Genomic DNA, 16,172 nt, shown 5'->3' with positions numbered 1-16,172 from the left:
GTGCACAACAAAAGTTTAACCAGAGATAATTTGTCAAAACGTCAACATGTTGAGGGTATGACATGTGTTTTCTGCAATGAGCCTGAAAATATACACCATTTGTTCTTTGACTGTGTGGTTGCCCAACAAGTCTGGGGAGTAATATCTGATTGTGCTAAGATGCCTACCCCTGAATCATTTAATTCATTTATCTCCTTCTGGAAGAAGAAAAGGCGCTATAAAGATATTAATTTAGTCTCTGGTGCTACCTTATGGAGCTTATGGTTGCTTGGAAATGAATTTGTTTTCCAGGGGCGAAGGTGGCGAAGTATCAGGTGTGTGTTGGATATGGTGGGGAAACACATTCGCCAATGGAAAGTTCTGTGTGCGGACTCCCAAGCCGCGCTACTCCTCCGATGCTTGAGGCTGCTCGACCATCATCACAAGGAACTGCTTAGGATCGCTTGGCGTGTGGATGACGCTGGGTAGTTAGATAATGGAGCTGCTGTTTTGTTGTGCGTGAATGTTCTCATATAGCTCCCCGTCAAAAACAAAGTTCTCATATAGCTAGGTTGCTCTTCTTCCTTTGGCTTCAGGCTTGATAAGTTTCGTTGAGAGAGATGTTAAACTTTCAGTTTTGTAATAATTCTGCTACAGCTTCTGTCTAGCTGGAGCCGAGAGCTGTTAACAGTCCGATGTGGTTTCGCCTTTGCTTTTTAATAAAAGTTGAGGCAGGGGGCAACCCCTATTATTTCAAAAAAAAAAATACTCTCTCCATAAAGAGATAGTGATTTAAACGCTCTAGTGCATACGTGGTGATCAACGGCAGGCTAGCTGTTGCTTTTCCTTCTTTTCCCTGCTGCGGCTGATGACTCTAGTCCAAAGGAAAGCAGAGCCCCAGGATCTGGGACTCGGATCCTATCCTACGATCCATCCTTTTCATCAGCAAAAGCCACAGACAGAATGTTTTCTTGCCACACGCCCACACCCCACACGCGCGCCGTCCCAGCAACGAAAGAACCACCACCCCACGCTTTTCTCTAGAACACCAGGCCGGGTGGTGCGCGTGCGGCTACTGTTTCTGCCCTGCCGCCTGTTCGACGTGCGTATAAATAGAGGCCACGGCGAGCTCGGAGGAGTCATCATCACTCGCTAGCTCGATCGACTCCTGTCATTTATTACAACGGGTTTTCTTTCTGCATGGCTTCCTCGGCAGCTTTCTTCCTCCTCGCCGTTGCTGCTCTGCACGTGTGTTGCTGCCGCGGGCAAGGCCGTGACGGCGGCGCCGTGGCGGCGATCTACAGCCTCGGCGACTCCATCACGGACACGGGGAACCTGGCCAAGGAGGCGCCGCCCGGCGCCTTTGAGACCATCAAGCACCTCCCCTACGGCGTCACCTTCGGCCGCCCCACCGGCCGCTGCTCCGACGGTCTCCTCATGATCGACTTCCTAGGTACGTCGTACAATTAGAATTGCAATGTTTCTCAAGCTCCGGGCTACATGCTCTGGTTCAGAGTGAACAGGAATGGTACTGCACGTAGTAAACCTACGTGACACTCACTCAGTGTTCTGCTCTCACGTGCAAATGCAGCTCACGACATGGGCCTCCCGTTCCTCAACCCTTACCTGGCCAAGAACACGAGCTTCGACCACGGGGTGAACTTCGCCGTCGCCGGAGCCACCGCCATGGACCCCGCCGACCAGTCCAACCGGACCTTCTCCCTCAAGCTGCAGCTCCGGTGGTTCAAGGACTTCATGAAGTCCACCTTCGACACCGACGAAGGCAATTCAAAAAATTTCTTCCCTCTTATTACTGTCTCTCAGCCTCAGTGCACACTCTGTTTTCAACGGTCAGGCATACTAATTCTCTATGTAAAATTTGTGCGTGCAGAAATTCGCAAAAGGCTCCAATCTTCTCTGGTTCTGGTCGGGGAGATCGGAGGAAATGACTACAACTACGCGTTGTTCGGGAACAAGTCTGTCAGTGAGGTGGAGAAACTGATCCCGGCCGTGGTTCAGACCATCATCGACGCCACCAAGGTACTAATAGTACCATCAAACAACTTCTCTTACACGTACGGCTCAGTGGAGAAACTAATCCTGTGCCTCCATCACAGGAAGTGCTGGACATGGGCGCGAGCAGAGTCATCGTCCCGGGCAACTTCCCCATCGGCTGCTTCCCGAGCTACCTCACCGCGATGGCCTCGCCGGAGCAGTCGGCCTACGACTCCGCGGGCTGCCTCAAGGACCTCAACCTCTTCGCCGCAAAGCACAACGCGCAGCTCCAGCGAGCCGTCGCCGGCCTCCGGTCGTCGTACCCCGACGCCGCCATCGCCTACGCCGACTACTTCAACTCCTTCCTCAGCCTCCTCAAGGGCGCCCCGGCGCTCGGCTTCGACGAGAATAGCACACACACGGCATGCTGCGGCGCCGGCGGCAGGTACAACTACGACGAGAGGCGGATGTGCGGCGTGGAGGGGACGGCGGCGTGCGCGGACCCGTCGGCGTACGTGAGCTGGGACGGCATCCACATGACGCAGGCGGCGTACAAGGAAATGTCCAGGCTCATCTACCATGGGAGGTACCTGCAGCCGCAGATACTCAGCTTCCCGGAGTAGAATGGGCAGACATGATGAAACTGTCTGGTACTTCATGGTGGAAGCCTCGCCGCGACATTTTGAGCCTTGGACGAGTTCTTCCATGAGGACTATGTTACATATGCGCTCTGCGCTATGTATCCAGATTAAACTGCTCCGAGCTAAAGTAAAAGTAAAGATGCAGTTTAGCATGTCGAGCAGGGTACACAGTTACAAACAAAGTTACATCTCTCAAGTAAATTGAGAGGATTTTACAGTTGATCTAGTACACAGTTACAAACTTACATTTCTCTAAGTTACAAAGTTACTGCATAAGAGTGGCTTACCCCTGGTATGTTTGCCTCAGTTCATGAATCTAGCTGAGAGTACGAGGGCAAATCTTATAGGCAAAAACCACGGGCAAATACACGTGCCCAAGTTCAAACACTGACAGCTAAGATTTAACAGCCTTGATTTGAACTATGTTAAACAACTACCTACATCGAGAATACCAGTTGAACTCAAAATTCTGGCGAACCATCTTCAGTGCAAAGTTCTTTGAAACGGGACAGCAACAATGTTAAATCCAGATCAGCTCCATGCTTCTTCCAAGCTTCCTCAAACTGCTGCCCCTTGCATCTACAAGAGTACATCTTACTATGAGAAGACCGAATGATAGATCTCAGAGGAAGAAATGATGAAATGTAGTAATAAGTACAAAAAAAAAAAATCAAGGAGTTCTCGCTGGGTATGCCCATAAGTACTCCCTCCGTTCCAAAATAGATGACCCAACTTTGTACTAAAGTTATTAGTACAAAGTTGGGTCATCTATTTTAGAACGGAGGGAGTATATATTAAGATTTAAGGCAACAGCAATTTTCCCCTGAATCCAAGCGGCAGAAACCAACAGAAGGTAACCAGTAGCTTCCTGGACATAAACTGACTTGGTTCGTGTGCAGTCTAAACATGCTGGGATGAAATAATAAAAGGTTACCTAGAACACTAATTCGTAAAAGTAATAAGCAAGATACAGTGAAGAATAAGATACGAGTATCTAATTTAAGTGCCCTGCCAGCAAGTAGCACCCAGATAGTAGACTGATAACTGGTGTACAATTCTAATTTCCGAACCTAATTACTCTGAGAGATATTCAACTGTCATTTGATAGTATTAGTACCGAAATGCTTTAAACGGGAAATAGCTAATGTAAAATTTATCTGCTTAATGCGACTTCGTTTTAGCTGGTCGTGACCAAGAAACCACCAGCATGTGATGCAAAAACTAAAATCACTAGTGAAGAATAATCTTACTTCTGGAGTAGCATGAGTATTTCCATTATGTGATTTCTCATCATCTCACGGCTCTTTCGTGTGGCTGACTCTTTATACAAAAGAACAAGCTCATCCACCAGCCTAAATACAAATAAAGTGAGTTGGAAGCTTCCAGATTCAGCAAGTGGAGAAACAGAAGATAGCGATAAGAAGTATCATAACTCCTAGTACCTTGAAGTGTAGGGTGACTTCCTGATCCAGGTAAGCTTAATAACTGTATGAATTCGTTCTAAAACCTGCAAACGATTCATGGCTAAAATATATTAAAAAAGGCTCTTGTCTATCAATACCTACATAATAATTTCATATAATTACAAGGCTAAAGTTTAATTGTCCTCTACTGTGGGTGTGTGTATCATGGAACTGTCTACCAATACGCGTATAATTACATTGTCCATAATCAGGGCAATTTCCTTACCAGAAGAACTGTTCTATCATCATCAGCATGCATCCATTGGAAAAAGAGAGAGAACAGGAGACGAAAATGTGCTAACAGAAAGAGTCCCATAGAATCGAAAACCGGCCCGATAAGGGTAAGCCATGCAACACGACGTTCTTTGTTTAGTGGTTGCCGTTCCAGGTGGCCCAGCATCTCAGAAAGCACACGGTCGTACCTGGAGCCAATGGAAAACTGAAGTTAAAGTTAAAAAAAAAAGACAAGACTTGCAGTTGAGGTTTATAGTAGATATGAACCAGACTGATGGTACCTATAAAACTCATATTAGCATGCAAACATTTCCAGTAGACAGCTGAGTAACTTAAGTCAGTGTCTTTTTGCTAGCTTTGCATTCTTCAGACAGTGACCACAACCATTATCTCAGATTCCCAATGATGATGATGCACTTCAATCCAAGTAGAACAAATTATGTCCAAGTTGCTTTTGAGTGACTATTGACAAACAAAAATAGAAGATGATGTATAACTGTCTTTATCTCACTTAAAAGCAGCTTTCAGTTTTAAACCATTCCATTTGTAAATGTGGATTTCCCAAGCCATCATTAAAATATCAGGACCACATTTTCATCACACTTAACAAAAATTTCCTTTCCATATCACTCTCCTTACTAGCCTTTTGGTGCAAAGGAAAAGGCTATACCACTGTTCTCAAAATGTTAGCTGAGTAGTACATTTGTATCATACTCCCTCCGATCCATAATAAGTTTTGAACTAAGGTTAGTTCAACCTTAGTTGAAAATGACAACACTTATTTTGGATCGGAGGGAGTAATAATTATCTTATACATTTCCAAATACCCATACTCCAGTGTAATTCAGAGAAGGATGAGGTTTGTTCCTCCAGAGATAGTAAATCTTGAAAGAATAGACATGATTACAACATGGAATAAAGCAGAAAAAATACAAGTAGGAAAAGATTGTACCAAGGGCTACGTGGATTGCTTCTCTGAGTGCAAGTCAACAACAGCACCGATACCTCAACAACGCGATACCACAACTCATCATCTGCAGGAATGTTATGGCAACACGCATCAAGTATTGCATCTTCATACAAACTTAATTCTGTTACTTTCACATTCTTTGCTATGTGCATGAAGCTAATCATTCCTTGTTCCTGTCAATCATACGGATCATTCTCACTCAAAATGCCCACCAACAGCAATTTAGGGGAAATTGAAATAAGCACTACTGGTCTAGCTGAAGGCGGTTAAAGAAAAACTTAGGCCCGCTGTTCAGCACATACTAATGTTATCCTCAATAGTAACCAAAAAAGAACATCATCATACCTTAACGTCTGGTGACCAATGATCCAATGCCGTCAAAGCACATGGAATGACTAACCAGCACAGACCGCCAAGCTTGGGGTAATTAACCTGAAACACTCAGAGAAGCAACTTCAGTAAACACCTTTAATGCTGAAATACTTCAAAATTAGTGACTGGAGCTTCTGGTGCTGTCACAGGTACTTACTGCAACACATTTTCTGTTTCTCACAGTAATTTGAACATTTTGATTCAGGCAGGTGTCAAGTTTTCCTAAATAAACTACTCCTTACTACAATCCAGCCACGGTCCTAGAATTTACTTTGCAAAGAGAATGATGCTTGTGTAACTATCATGGAGCACGAACCTGAGACAACAGCCACCGGAACTGGTGCGCGGCGACAAAGGCGTGCTCCTTGGGCGGCTTCACGGCGCCAATCATCATCATGTCATCATTGGCGTCCACGCCTGTATCCTTCAGCACGGCCTTCAGCGGCGGCACTGCCTCTGGCATCATGGCCACCAACATCTCCCCGATGACGGCCCACCCGCCCATCGCCGCCATCTCCTCCATCGCGGCGGCGGCCGCCTTGGAGAGCACCTCCGGGACCCAGTGCAGTGCGGGGGCCTCCGCGGAGGCCGCGCGGGCGGCGGCGCAGAAGAGGAGCAGATCCACGGCCTCCTTGCCGGCCCCGCCCGTCTGGGCCTGAGATGTGGACGGGAGGAGAGATGCGAGGAGGGATTTGATGGAGGTGTCGGAGCCTTCGGGGGGCGCGTAGGGCGCCGCGGCGAGCAGGGAGCGGAGCGGGGAGGCAACGCGGAGCAGGTCCTCGCGGCGGAGGGCCGCCGAAGCGGCGGCTGTGGAGGGCGGCGGCATGGCTACCCGACGGCCCTACCCGTTTGTTGAGTGGGTTACCCGCGACCTGCCCCGAGTTGATGGTGCTGCCGCCGGTCCCACCTGTCAGACCCATCCCAAACTCCGGCTCCCCTAGGCCGCTAGGGTATGTACAATGCATAGCCTTAAGGTGATGCCTCGCATGCCATCTAGGATCAGATATGACGTAAAGTAGGTTTGGATAGAGAAGCAGGATCCTCTCCAGAAGGCGGGTGCTTAAAGAGAAAAAATGTGGTCCGGTGACAAAAGCTGAAAAAGTTGGAGTGAAAAGTAGAGATGCATGTATACTAGAGTCTTTATTTTTTTATTTCTTAATGAGGCCCATTAGTGATAGCTTGCATTGAAGAGAAAAATTAATGTAGATGCTTCAAAATGGATTACTTTTTTGTCATTGGCATATGTATCCATATGCCACCCTTGTACATGCCCTAAGGCCAATGGCCAATGGTTAGCTTCAAAGGTGCTACTGTGACGCCCGGATAATCAAGCAACAGTAATTCACTGTTAATGATACCATGTCATCACTATTACTGTTGCTGATCGTCACTTTATCCAAATCTCAATTCAAATTCAAGTTCGAATTAAAGCCCAGAATTTAAATTTCTCAAACACGTAAAATAAAATGTTCAGAGTGTGGCAAATATTCCATAACTAATTATGGTGGTGACCCAGCACTTTTGAAAAGTATTTTAATCCTCTTTGTGAATATAACAGTGGCTAAAAGTAATTATTATATGCTTTTTAAATTATAAAAATACTAAACTACTTTATTTGAACCTCAAACTAAATGTGGCAGTGGTATAATTAGTAAAACCAATTTAGGAGTTGTTCCTATAATTTATAAAGCTAATTTCTATTAAAAATAAAATAAAACTAAAACTATAAAAAAATAACAAAGAATAAATAAAATAAAAGCCCCACAACCCCATGCCCCCCGGGCCTTGACCCAACAGGTTCAGCTGGCCCACTCTAACCCCTCGCCCCTTTTCCCTGTACCTCGGGCGCGTCCGACCGAGCGCCCGCTCGCGCTCGTCCCCGTCGAACCCCCTCACCGGCGATGGCCAGGAGGATAAGGCCTCCACCGAGGCACCCCCTATATTTTTTCTTCCCCTGCCTCCGCCCACTTCCACATGCCCCAGCGCTGTCCACTCACCTCGCGCTTTCCCTCCTCACCGATTCCCCATCTCTCGAGTGCGGCCATCACCGACCACCACGCTCCGTCGCGGCCACCGGCGTTTCTGCGCCAGCAACTCATGTCCACGAGCACCGCCTCGTTCGTCTCCGTCGTCTGGAGCCGTCCATTCGAGCCGGGCGATGCCACTGCGCGCAGATCGAGCCGGTCCCGTCTTCTGCATCACCGGCAATCACCACCGCCTACGACCTTGGATCGACGCGGAGGACCACCAGCACCGTCGTCCACTTCGTCTTCTTCCTCGGATCACCGTCGTCGTCCGCGTCGACCCGCCGCTCCCTGCGCTACTCAGCCCCGAGGGACCTCCATGCGTCCACACGGTGAGCACCGCCCTGTTTCCCCCTCACTTTTCCCTACTGCCTCGCGCGTAGTTCGCCCACGCGGCTCCCGACCGCGTCTAGGGCGCCCCTGCTCACCCGCACAGAACCGCCGCTACGCTCCCGTCGCCCGGAGCTCACCCGAGGCCGCATGCTCCGGCCGTTCCTTGCAACGCACACGCCCGCCTCTACCCGTTCGCCGCCTGCGGCCTGCTGGCCGCTCTCTTGGCCGAGCCCACGCTCGCGCTGTGTCCCCGCTCGACCCGCCTGCTCGCCAACGCCTCTGTACGCCACCGCAACGGCTGCCGCTGCCGCCGGAGCCCTTCGCTGCAACAGCCACAGCTGCCTCCGCCTGCTGCCGCAATTGTCGTCGCTAGCGTCGCCCGTAGCTGCTGCTGCTCCTCTCTACTGCCGCCGCCGTTGAACTGCTGCTGCTCCCCGCCAGCTCCGCTGCCGCTGCAGCCTCAGCCCCGCTCGCCCGCCTCTGGCTCGCCTCCACCGACCGCGCTGCCCTTCCGCTCCGTTGCGTCAGCGCCTGCGCCACGCCTCCACCGGTCGCCCCGTCGCACACGCCGCTGCCCCGCTTGCCTCCTGCCGGCCAGTGCCTGCCTGCTGCAGTCCGTCGCGGCTCGCGCTCCCTGCTGGCCGCCCTGCGCGCGCCCCCTCCCGCGCCTGGCCGCCGGAGCCCGGCCGCCGGAGCTCTCTGCTCCGATCTATTGGGTACCCCCGCCCGCGCCCATAAAACGCCCTCTCCAGTGGCCTCTTGGTCCACTGGCAGCTGGGGCCCACAACCCCGCCTTTTGTAGAAAAAATGTTAATAAAATGAAATAATTAATTAATTAGTTAAATGGTTACTTAACTTAATTAATTAATCTAATGAACTAGATTTGTCAGCTAAATCAGTATTTAGTTAGCTGAGTCAATGACATGGGGCCCCCACCCCCTGTTGACCAGTCAAATGTTGACTGGTCAACTGGGACCCCCTGGCCCACCTGTCAGCCACTGGGTACAGTTCTATGTACCCTGTGCTGGGTGCATCTAGCATTTTAGCATTTATTTTCGAATTATTAATAATTTCAGAATATTGCTAAAACTTTAGAAAACCATAAAAAATAATCCATAACTCGGATGAAAAAGTTTTATACACGAAAGTTGCTCTGAAAAATATGACGAATCGGAATACGCTCTCCGTTCATCCGTCACGTGCCCCTAGCATAGCGAACATCGAACTTTCCCCCTCAGATTCATCTGTCCGAAAAATGCCAAACTTCGGGAAAACTTTTCCGAATGTTATCACCCTTCGCCGGTATCGTGTAGCACCGCGTTAGAACACCCCTAGCTCCACGTATTGTCATTGTATACACTTGTTTGCTCTGTATTTACTGTCCCCCCCTCTTCTTCTCCGGTAGACCCTGAGACCGCTGCTGATGCCCCTGTGATCGACTACGTCGACGATGATCCTTCTTCCCTTTCAGCGGAGCTTCCAGGCAAGCCCCCCCTTTGATCATCCCGATATCATCCATTCCATTCTCTCATGCTTGCATTAGATTTTGCTACTGTTATTGTTTGCTCCTATTCTGATGCATAGCCTCCTTTTGTACCTGCTATTGTTACCTACCTGCTTATCCTAAACAACTTAGTATAGGTTGGTTAGAGATCCATCAGTGACCACCACCTTGTCCTTGTTGCCCCTGCTTCATCATCGACGACTCGATCAACGTGATCGACGACCAGAGCCCGACACCTCACATCACATCACGCCCCTTTTTTTTGCTTGACTCTGCAGAGTTACCATCGAGTGCCGAGGGTGGAACCTCTTACATCACTCCTGATGAGATCTCTGTAGTGTAGCTATTCGGTCGTGGTCAATGAGGGTGATTTCCTCTTTCACCATTCCCGATACGGCTCTGTTGTGCAACACCTCAAGTGTGAACCTCGAGGGTGGATCCTCTTACGTTCACCTTGATGGTCACATCGAGTGGAATCCTCCGGGGGTGATTCCTCGGGTTTTCTTCCTTGATGTTTTGGACACACGGTTACCTTGACTTTACTTGAGACCATTGTTGAAGTCGGGTCAGCCTTGAGGGGTACCCCGAGTTGATGTGAAAGTCGGGCGGGCCCGGAGAGCACCCGTGCGATGTGACAGTGGCGGCTGGCTGTTTAGTGGTATCACCCAGGAGGGGGTGGTAGCTCCTGACTTGTCCCGACAGCCGTCACTACTTTTAATTGTTAATGCACTAACATGTTTGGTTATTTGTTCTGAATTGGCCTTTGGCCTTTACGCACTAACCACCACGCGAGAATAGTTATGGGCCTCGACGTCGTGGTATCAGCCGAAGTTTTGTCAGATGTCCAGTTCAGCATTGTGGCACGGTCGGATCGTGCCATCCACTACACGGGTGGTGTTGGTATCCACCCTGCACACAACGACCCGGAGTGCAACGGGCGATAGGCCCAGACCCCGGAGTGCTTAGCATGTAGACCGGCGGGGACCTCTCTGCTGAGCCTAGGTAGGGATGCGACGTGTTGATCTTCCGAGGCCGGGCATTGACCCCAGAAAGGTGTGTCCGGCCAGAGTGATCGAGCGTGTTGGGTAACGTGGTGCACCCCGGCAGGAAAGATATATATTCGAATACAGTGTTCACGGTAATGGACGTTCAGACTTGTATCCTGATCTTATACAACTAGAAATGGATACTTGATATGTGATGGATATGTGGCTCCGGGATTGCTTTCTCGCAGGGAGTCGAGGAAGGATCTCTGGGCATTATTACTACAACAGGCTTGTTAATTATAAACTGCTATTCTTTACTCTTCTACATTCTGCAAGATGCTTGGAGCTGCTTGAAGATGCTAGTCTTCGATAGGCTAGGCCTTCCCCTCTATTCTGGCATTTTGCAGTTCAGTCCACAGATACAACCCTTTCATTTGATACCAATGCATACTTAGTATAGATCTGATGCTTGCGAGTACTTTGGATGAGTACTCATGGTTGCTTTGCTCCCCCTTTCCCCTTCTTTCTGGTTATTGCAACTAGATGGTGGATCCCAGGAGCCAGATGCCACCCAGTCGACTACTACTACCACCCCGAGGGTGCCTACTACTACGTGGAGCCCGACGACGACCAGGAGTAGGTAGGAGGTCCCAGGCAGGAGGCCTTGCCTCTTCGATCGTTGTTGTTTTTGTGCTTACCTTCTTAAGGCATCCTTGTTTAATTTATGTCTGTACTCAGATATTGTTGCTTCCGCTGACGCTTGCCTTTCGAGATTCTGTATTCGAGCCCTCGAGGCCCCTGGCTTGTAATGTGAAGCTTGTATTATTTTAATTTGTGTCTAGAGTTGTGTTGTGATATTTTCCCATGAGTCCCTGATCATGATCGTACACATTTGTGTGTATGATTAGCGTACGGTCGAATCGGGGGCGTCACAAGTTGGTATCAGAGCCGACTGCCTGTAGGATCCTCTTTCCAACTCCTTGGCTTTGAAAAACTGATTTACTAACATGGCTGTGTGGCTTACGGGCCCACGTCGCCAAATGGGTGGTATTAGGATCTTTTACTCCTCGTCTATACTCTGGGACTCTGATCTCTCCTTTATTCAGGTTAAATGATTTTGCAAAATCTAACATTAGGATCTCGTGATCACATCCACCTGGAGATTTGTGTTACCCCTTTCTTGAATTGAGGGCCATGATCTGCTTCACAATGTTCACTGACCTCAGGATCCTCTTATCGAGGGCACCCTGCGTTATCACTTGCAAATCCCTCGTTCCAGTGGTTTCTCCGGCGCTGATGTAGCCTTTGCTATGTCCCGCTATTGTATCCCTCCATCGCGTGCATGTGTGGCGCCTAGTATGTCTATGATGTTTCTCTTGTCCGAACTCATACGAACAACATGTGGTTGGCTCTATATATGTATCAGTATGTCTTCAATGACTACTGCTTTGTACACGTTGCGCCTTTGCTCACTGTTCAGGTTACATCATGAATGACTCCATACACTAGCTCCACCCCTTGTTAAACCGCTCCCCGATGCTTTTAGCTGGATGGCTGACAATCCACCACCTCCCAAATACATGGCCGGAATGATACAACAGTTGAGACGAGTCATGGCTCAGTTTCCATGCCCCAATATGAATCGGCAACCCGCCCTAGTGACTCTGCAATACTTTGCGCGCCTTAACCCTGTCATCTACCGCAGCTCAATTCAGCCCCTGGATGCTGATGACTAGCTCCGTGACATCACTTTTGAGTGGGAGTCTGCTGAAGTAGCCCCTGCCAACTATGTCACCTTCGCGGCTTGTTACCTGAAAGGTCCCGCTGCTCAATGATGGGACAGCCACAGTCGTTCCTTACCTGTTGGAACCACCATCACTTGGCCAGAATCCCAAGCTGCATTCCGCGGGCCAATGTCGAACCACCATGGTTAGTCATAACGTCCCCGTTGAAATTGAAAAGTTGGAATTCCATGTTTTACCCCCCATTGTTTTGAAGTCGTCCAATATCGACCTCATCTTGGGAATGGAATGATTGAAAACACATACCGCTTCAATCATTTGCGCCACTAGAACTGTCCATCTACTACATCTCGAGTGAGATAGTAAGCTATCAAACTCATCTTGTTCGAAATGCCAAAGCATGGATTTATTCCTTGAATGCGTTAAACGCTTCTCCTCCGGTGAGAATTGAAAATGCTCCAGTCGTATGTAAATACCAAGATGTCTTTTGAGAAGAACTATCCAGTTCATGACCTCGAGCTTGCTGCTGTCATTTATGCACTGAAGTAGTTGGGACATTATCTTCTTGGTAATCGTTGCGAGATCTTCACCGATCATCAAAGTCTGAAGTATTTGTTTACTCAGCTAGATCTGGATCTCTGTCGGCAGCGATGTATGGAAACAATTACAGATTATGACTACGATATTTCTTATTCCCTTGGCAAGGCTAATGACATGGCCGATGCCCTGAGTCACAAGTCTCATTGCAGCAGCCACATGGCTTATAAAGCTCACCCCCTGCAAGATGATCTCACTTACAAAGAGCATCCGGTCTGCGTTCTCGATCAAGCTAAACGTCGCACCCGTCAGAGGGTTATCAAATTTCTAAAAAGTTCAGTTGTCAAATCCTTCTGAAGATGAAGCCACTTGGGAACTCGAGGATCGTCTTCGAGATGAATACCCCGCTTTGTTTCCTTCCACCTCCTAAAATCTCGGGGCGAGATTTCTTGTAGTGGAGGAGAATTGTGACGCCCGGATAATCAAGCTACAGTAATCCACTGTTAATGATGCCATGTCATCACCATTACTGTTGCTGATCGTCACTTTATCCAAATCCCAATTCAAATTCAAGTTCGAATTAAAGCCCAGAATTCAAATTTCTCAAACACGTAAAATAAAATGTTCAAAGTGTGGCAAATATTCCATAACTAATTATGGTGGTGACCCAGCACTTTTGAAAAGTATTTTAATACTCTTTTGTGAATATAATAGTGGCTAAAAGTAATTATTATATGCTTTTTAAATTATAAAAATATTAAACTACTTTATTTGAACCTCAAACTAAATGTGGCAGTGGTATAATTAGTAAAACCAATTTAGGTGTTGTTCCTATAATTTATAAAGATAATTTCTATTCAAAAATAAAAGAAAACTAAAACTGTAAAAAATATAACAAAGAATAAATAAAATAAAAGCCCCACAACCCCATGCCCCCTGGGCCTTGACCCAACAGGTCCAGCTAGCCCACTCTAACCCCTCGCCCCTTTTCCCTGTCGCTCGGGCGCGTCCGACCGAGCGCCCGCTCGCGCTCGTCCCCGTCGAACCCCCTCACCGGCGATGGCCAGGAGGATAAGGCCTCCACCGAGGCACCCCCTAGATATTTTCTTCCCCTGCCTCCGCCCACTTCCACATGCCCCAGCGCTGTCCACTCACCTCGCGCTTTCCCTCCTCACCGATTCCCCATCTCTCGAGGGCGGCCGTCACCGACCACCACGCTCCGCGCGGCTACCGGCGTTTCCGCGCCCGCAACTCGTGTCCATGAGCACCGCCTCGTTCGTCTCCGTCGTCTGGAGCCGTCCATTCGAGCCGGGCGATGCCATTGCGCGCAGATCGAGTCGGTCCCGTCTTCTTCATCACCGGCAATCATCGCCGCCTACGACCCTGGATCGACGAGGAGGACCACCAGCACCGTCGTCCACTTCGTCTTCTTCCTCGGATCACCGTCGTCGTCCACGTCGACCCGCCGCTCCCTGCGCTACTCAGCCGCCGAGGGACCTCCATGCGTCCACGCGGTGAGCACCGCCCTGTTTCCCCCTCGTTTTTCCCTACTGCCTCGCGCGTAGTCCACCCACGCGGCTCTCGACCGCGTCTAGGGCGCCCCTGCTCACCCGCACAGACCCGCCGCTACGCTCCCATCGCCCGGAGCTCACCCGAGGACGCATGCTCCGGCTGTTCCCTGCAACGCACACGCCCGCCTCTACCCGTTCGCCGCCCGAGGCCTGCTGGCCGCTCTCTTGGCCGAGCCCACGCTCGCGCTGTGTCCCCGCTCGACCCGCCTGCTCGCCAACGCCTCTGTACGCCACCGCAACGGCTACCGCTGCCGCCGGAACCCTTCACTGCAACAGCCGCAGCTGCCTCCGCCTGCTGCCGCAATTGCCGTCGCTAGCGCCGCCCGTAGCTACTGCTGCTCCTCTCTACTGCCGCCGCCGCTGAACTGTTGCTGCTCCCCGCCAGCTCCGCTGCCGCTGCAGCCTCAACCCCGCTCGCCCGCCTCTGGCTCGCCTCCATCGACCGCGCTGCCCTTCCGCTCCGCTGCGTCAGCACCTGCGCCACGCCTCCACCGGCCGCCCCGTCGCACCCGTCGCTGCCCCGCTTGCCTCCCGCCGGCCAGAGCCTCCCTGCTGCAGTCCGCCGCGGGCCGCGCTCCCTCCTGGCCGCCTTGCGCGCGCCCCCTCCAGTGCCTGGCCGCCGGAGCCCGGCCGGCGGAGCTCTCTACTCCGATCCGTCGGGTACCCCCGCCCGCGCCCGTTAAACGTGTGACGCCGGATAATCAAGCTATAGTAAACCTCTGCTAATGATGCCACGTCACCTCGATTACTGTTGCTAATCCCGCGTTGGATCAAAACTGTTCAAATTCAAATTTGAATTTTTGTCACACATAAAAAAATTCAAACATTAAAATAAAATGTTCGGAATGTGCAAATAAATGCCTAGGTACTTATGGTGAAGGAACCGTGCTATTATAAGAGGCCTAAATATTTAAAAGGAATTAAAACAGAAAAGAAATAAGGGAAAAAAAGGAAAAAACTAAAACTAAAACTAACAACAAAAAATAAAAAGGGAACCTTTCCCCCAACGGCCCACTGGCCCAGCTAGCCGGCCAGCCCACCTGGCCCATCCGGCCTCACCACCCTCCCCTTAACCCTCCTGTCCCGAAACCCTAGCGCCTCACTCCCCCACTCCCCCCCACTACGCCACCTTCCCCCTCTCGATCCAGATTGGATCGGGACCGATCCCATCGACCCCCCCGGCGCCGTCGCCGGATCGCCACCTCGCCGGACGCCATCGCCGGAGCTGCCGCGCCGCTGCACCTCGTCACCGTGTCGCCGTCATCCCCGTCTCCTCCCTGCGCCCCACTGCCCTGACCCTACGCCCCCGGTGAGGCCACGGCCTCCACTCCCTCCTCTCTGTCTCCCCCACGCTCGGTCGCCCATGCGCCGTGCCCGCGCATAGTCGCGGTGCCCCTGGCCACCGTTGTGTCGCCGCTCCCTGCTGCATCTGCTAACCCGGCTCCCCCTCGTCACATCGGTCGCGCCCGGCCATTTCTACCCATGACCACCGCGCCTCCACGTCCCACACTGGCACCGTCGCCGCGTCCGGCAACACCCGCGCGCAATCACGGGCGCCCAGCCACCCGCCTGTGCTTCCCCGGCTCTACACGCACCCGCAGTCGCCCGCGCGCGCGCCACCGAACCTCCGCGTCGCTCGCCGCTTCCTCCGCGGTGCCGTTCGGGTCCGTCCTGCTCGGCCTCCGCCTCCCTGTCGCCGGCCCCGCCTCGGGCTGCCGTGCCCGCTGCCGCCCAGGCTCGGCCTTCGCTCAGGCGCCCGCACGCCCCAGCAACCGAGCGGGCTGGTGCCTGCACCCGTTTGCCAGCGCCCGTTTGGCCCCT

The 16,172-nt window shown here is 51.1% G+C and overlaps 2 protein-coding genes and 1 long non-coding RNA gene across 5 annotated transcripts; 2 read left to right on the top strand and 1 right to left on the bottom strand.

Moving 5' to 3' along the window:
* The first annotated feature begins 976 nt into the window (after nucleotides 1-976).
* LOC109768677 (acetylajmalan esterase) lies at nucleotides 977-2,831 on the top strand. 2 transcript variants are annotated; one of them, XM_020327423.4, is made up of 4 exons: nucleotides 977-1,432; nucleotides 1,571-1,762; nucleotides 1,871-2,019; nucleotides 2,097-2,831. In XM_020327423.4, the coding sequence occupies exons 1-4, from the start codon at nucleotides 1,180-1,182 to the stop codon at nucleotides 2,595-2,597; spliced, it is 1,095 nt and encodes a 364-aa protein (XP_020183012.1). In that variant the 5' UTR covers nucleotides 977-1,179; the 3' UTR covers nucleotides 2,598-2,831. The 2 variants fall into 2 exon arrangements, with proteins under 2 accessions (XP_020183012.1, XP_073361225.1); XM_073505124.1 differs by having other exon boundaries at nucleotides 1,114-1,432; nucleotides 1,571-2,019.
* LOC109768676 (uncharacterized protein At2g39910) lies at nucleotides 2,787-6,934 on the bottom strand. The gene is made up of 7 exons (XM_020327422.4): nucleotides 5,971-6,934; nucleotides 5,628-5,714; nucleotides 5,265-5,455; nucleotides 4,305-4,500; nucleotides 4,058-4,122; nucleotides 3,866-3,967; nucleotides 2,787-3,194 (listed from the first exon to the last, which is right to left on the bottom strand). Exons 1-7 carry the CDS (start codon nucleotides 6,478-6,480, stop codon nucleotides 3,077-3,079), a joined length of 1,269 nt encoding a protein of 422 aa, XP_020183011.1. The 5' UTR covers nucleotides 6,481-6,934; the 3' UTR covers nucleotides 2,787-3,076.
* A 507-nt stretch (nucleotides 6,935-7,441) lies between these two features.
* On the top strand, nucleotides 7,442-11,342 carry LOC141026414 (uncharacterized). 2 transcript variants are annotated; one of them, XR_012188498.1, is made up of 2 exons: nucleotides 7,442-8,010; nucleotides 11,045-11,342. It is a non-coding gene; the product is annotated as an uncharacterized lncRNA (long non-coding RNA). The 2 variants fall into 2 exon arrangements; XR_012188497.1 differs by having other exon boundaries at nucleotides 9,417-11,342.
* Nucleotides 11,343-16,172: the final 4,830 nt, after the last annotated feature.

The sequence above is a fragment of the Aegilops tauschii genome, chromosome 7 (genome assembly GCF_002575655.3).
Source record: "Aegilops tauschii subsp. strangulata cultivar AL8/78 chromosome 7, Aet v6.0, whole genome shotgun sequence".
NCBI lineage: Eukaryota > Viridiplantae > Streptophyta > Magnoliopsida > Poales > Poaceae > Aegilops > Aegilops tauschii.
This window is presented reverse-complemented; position numbering and strand designations above follow the sequence as displayed.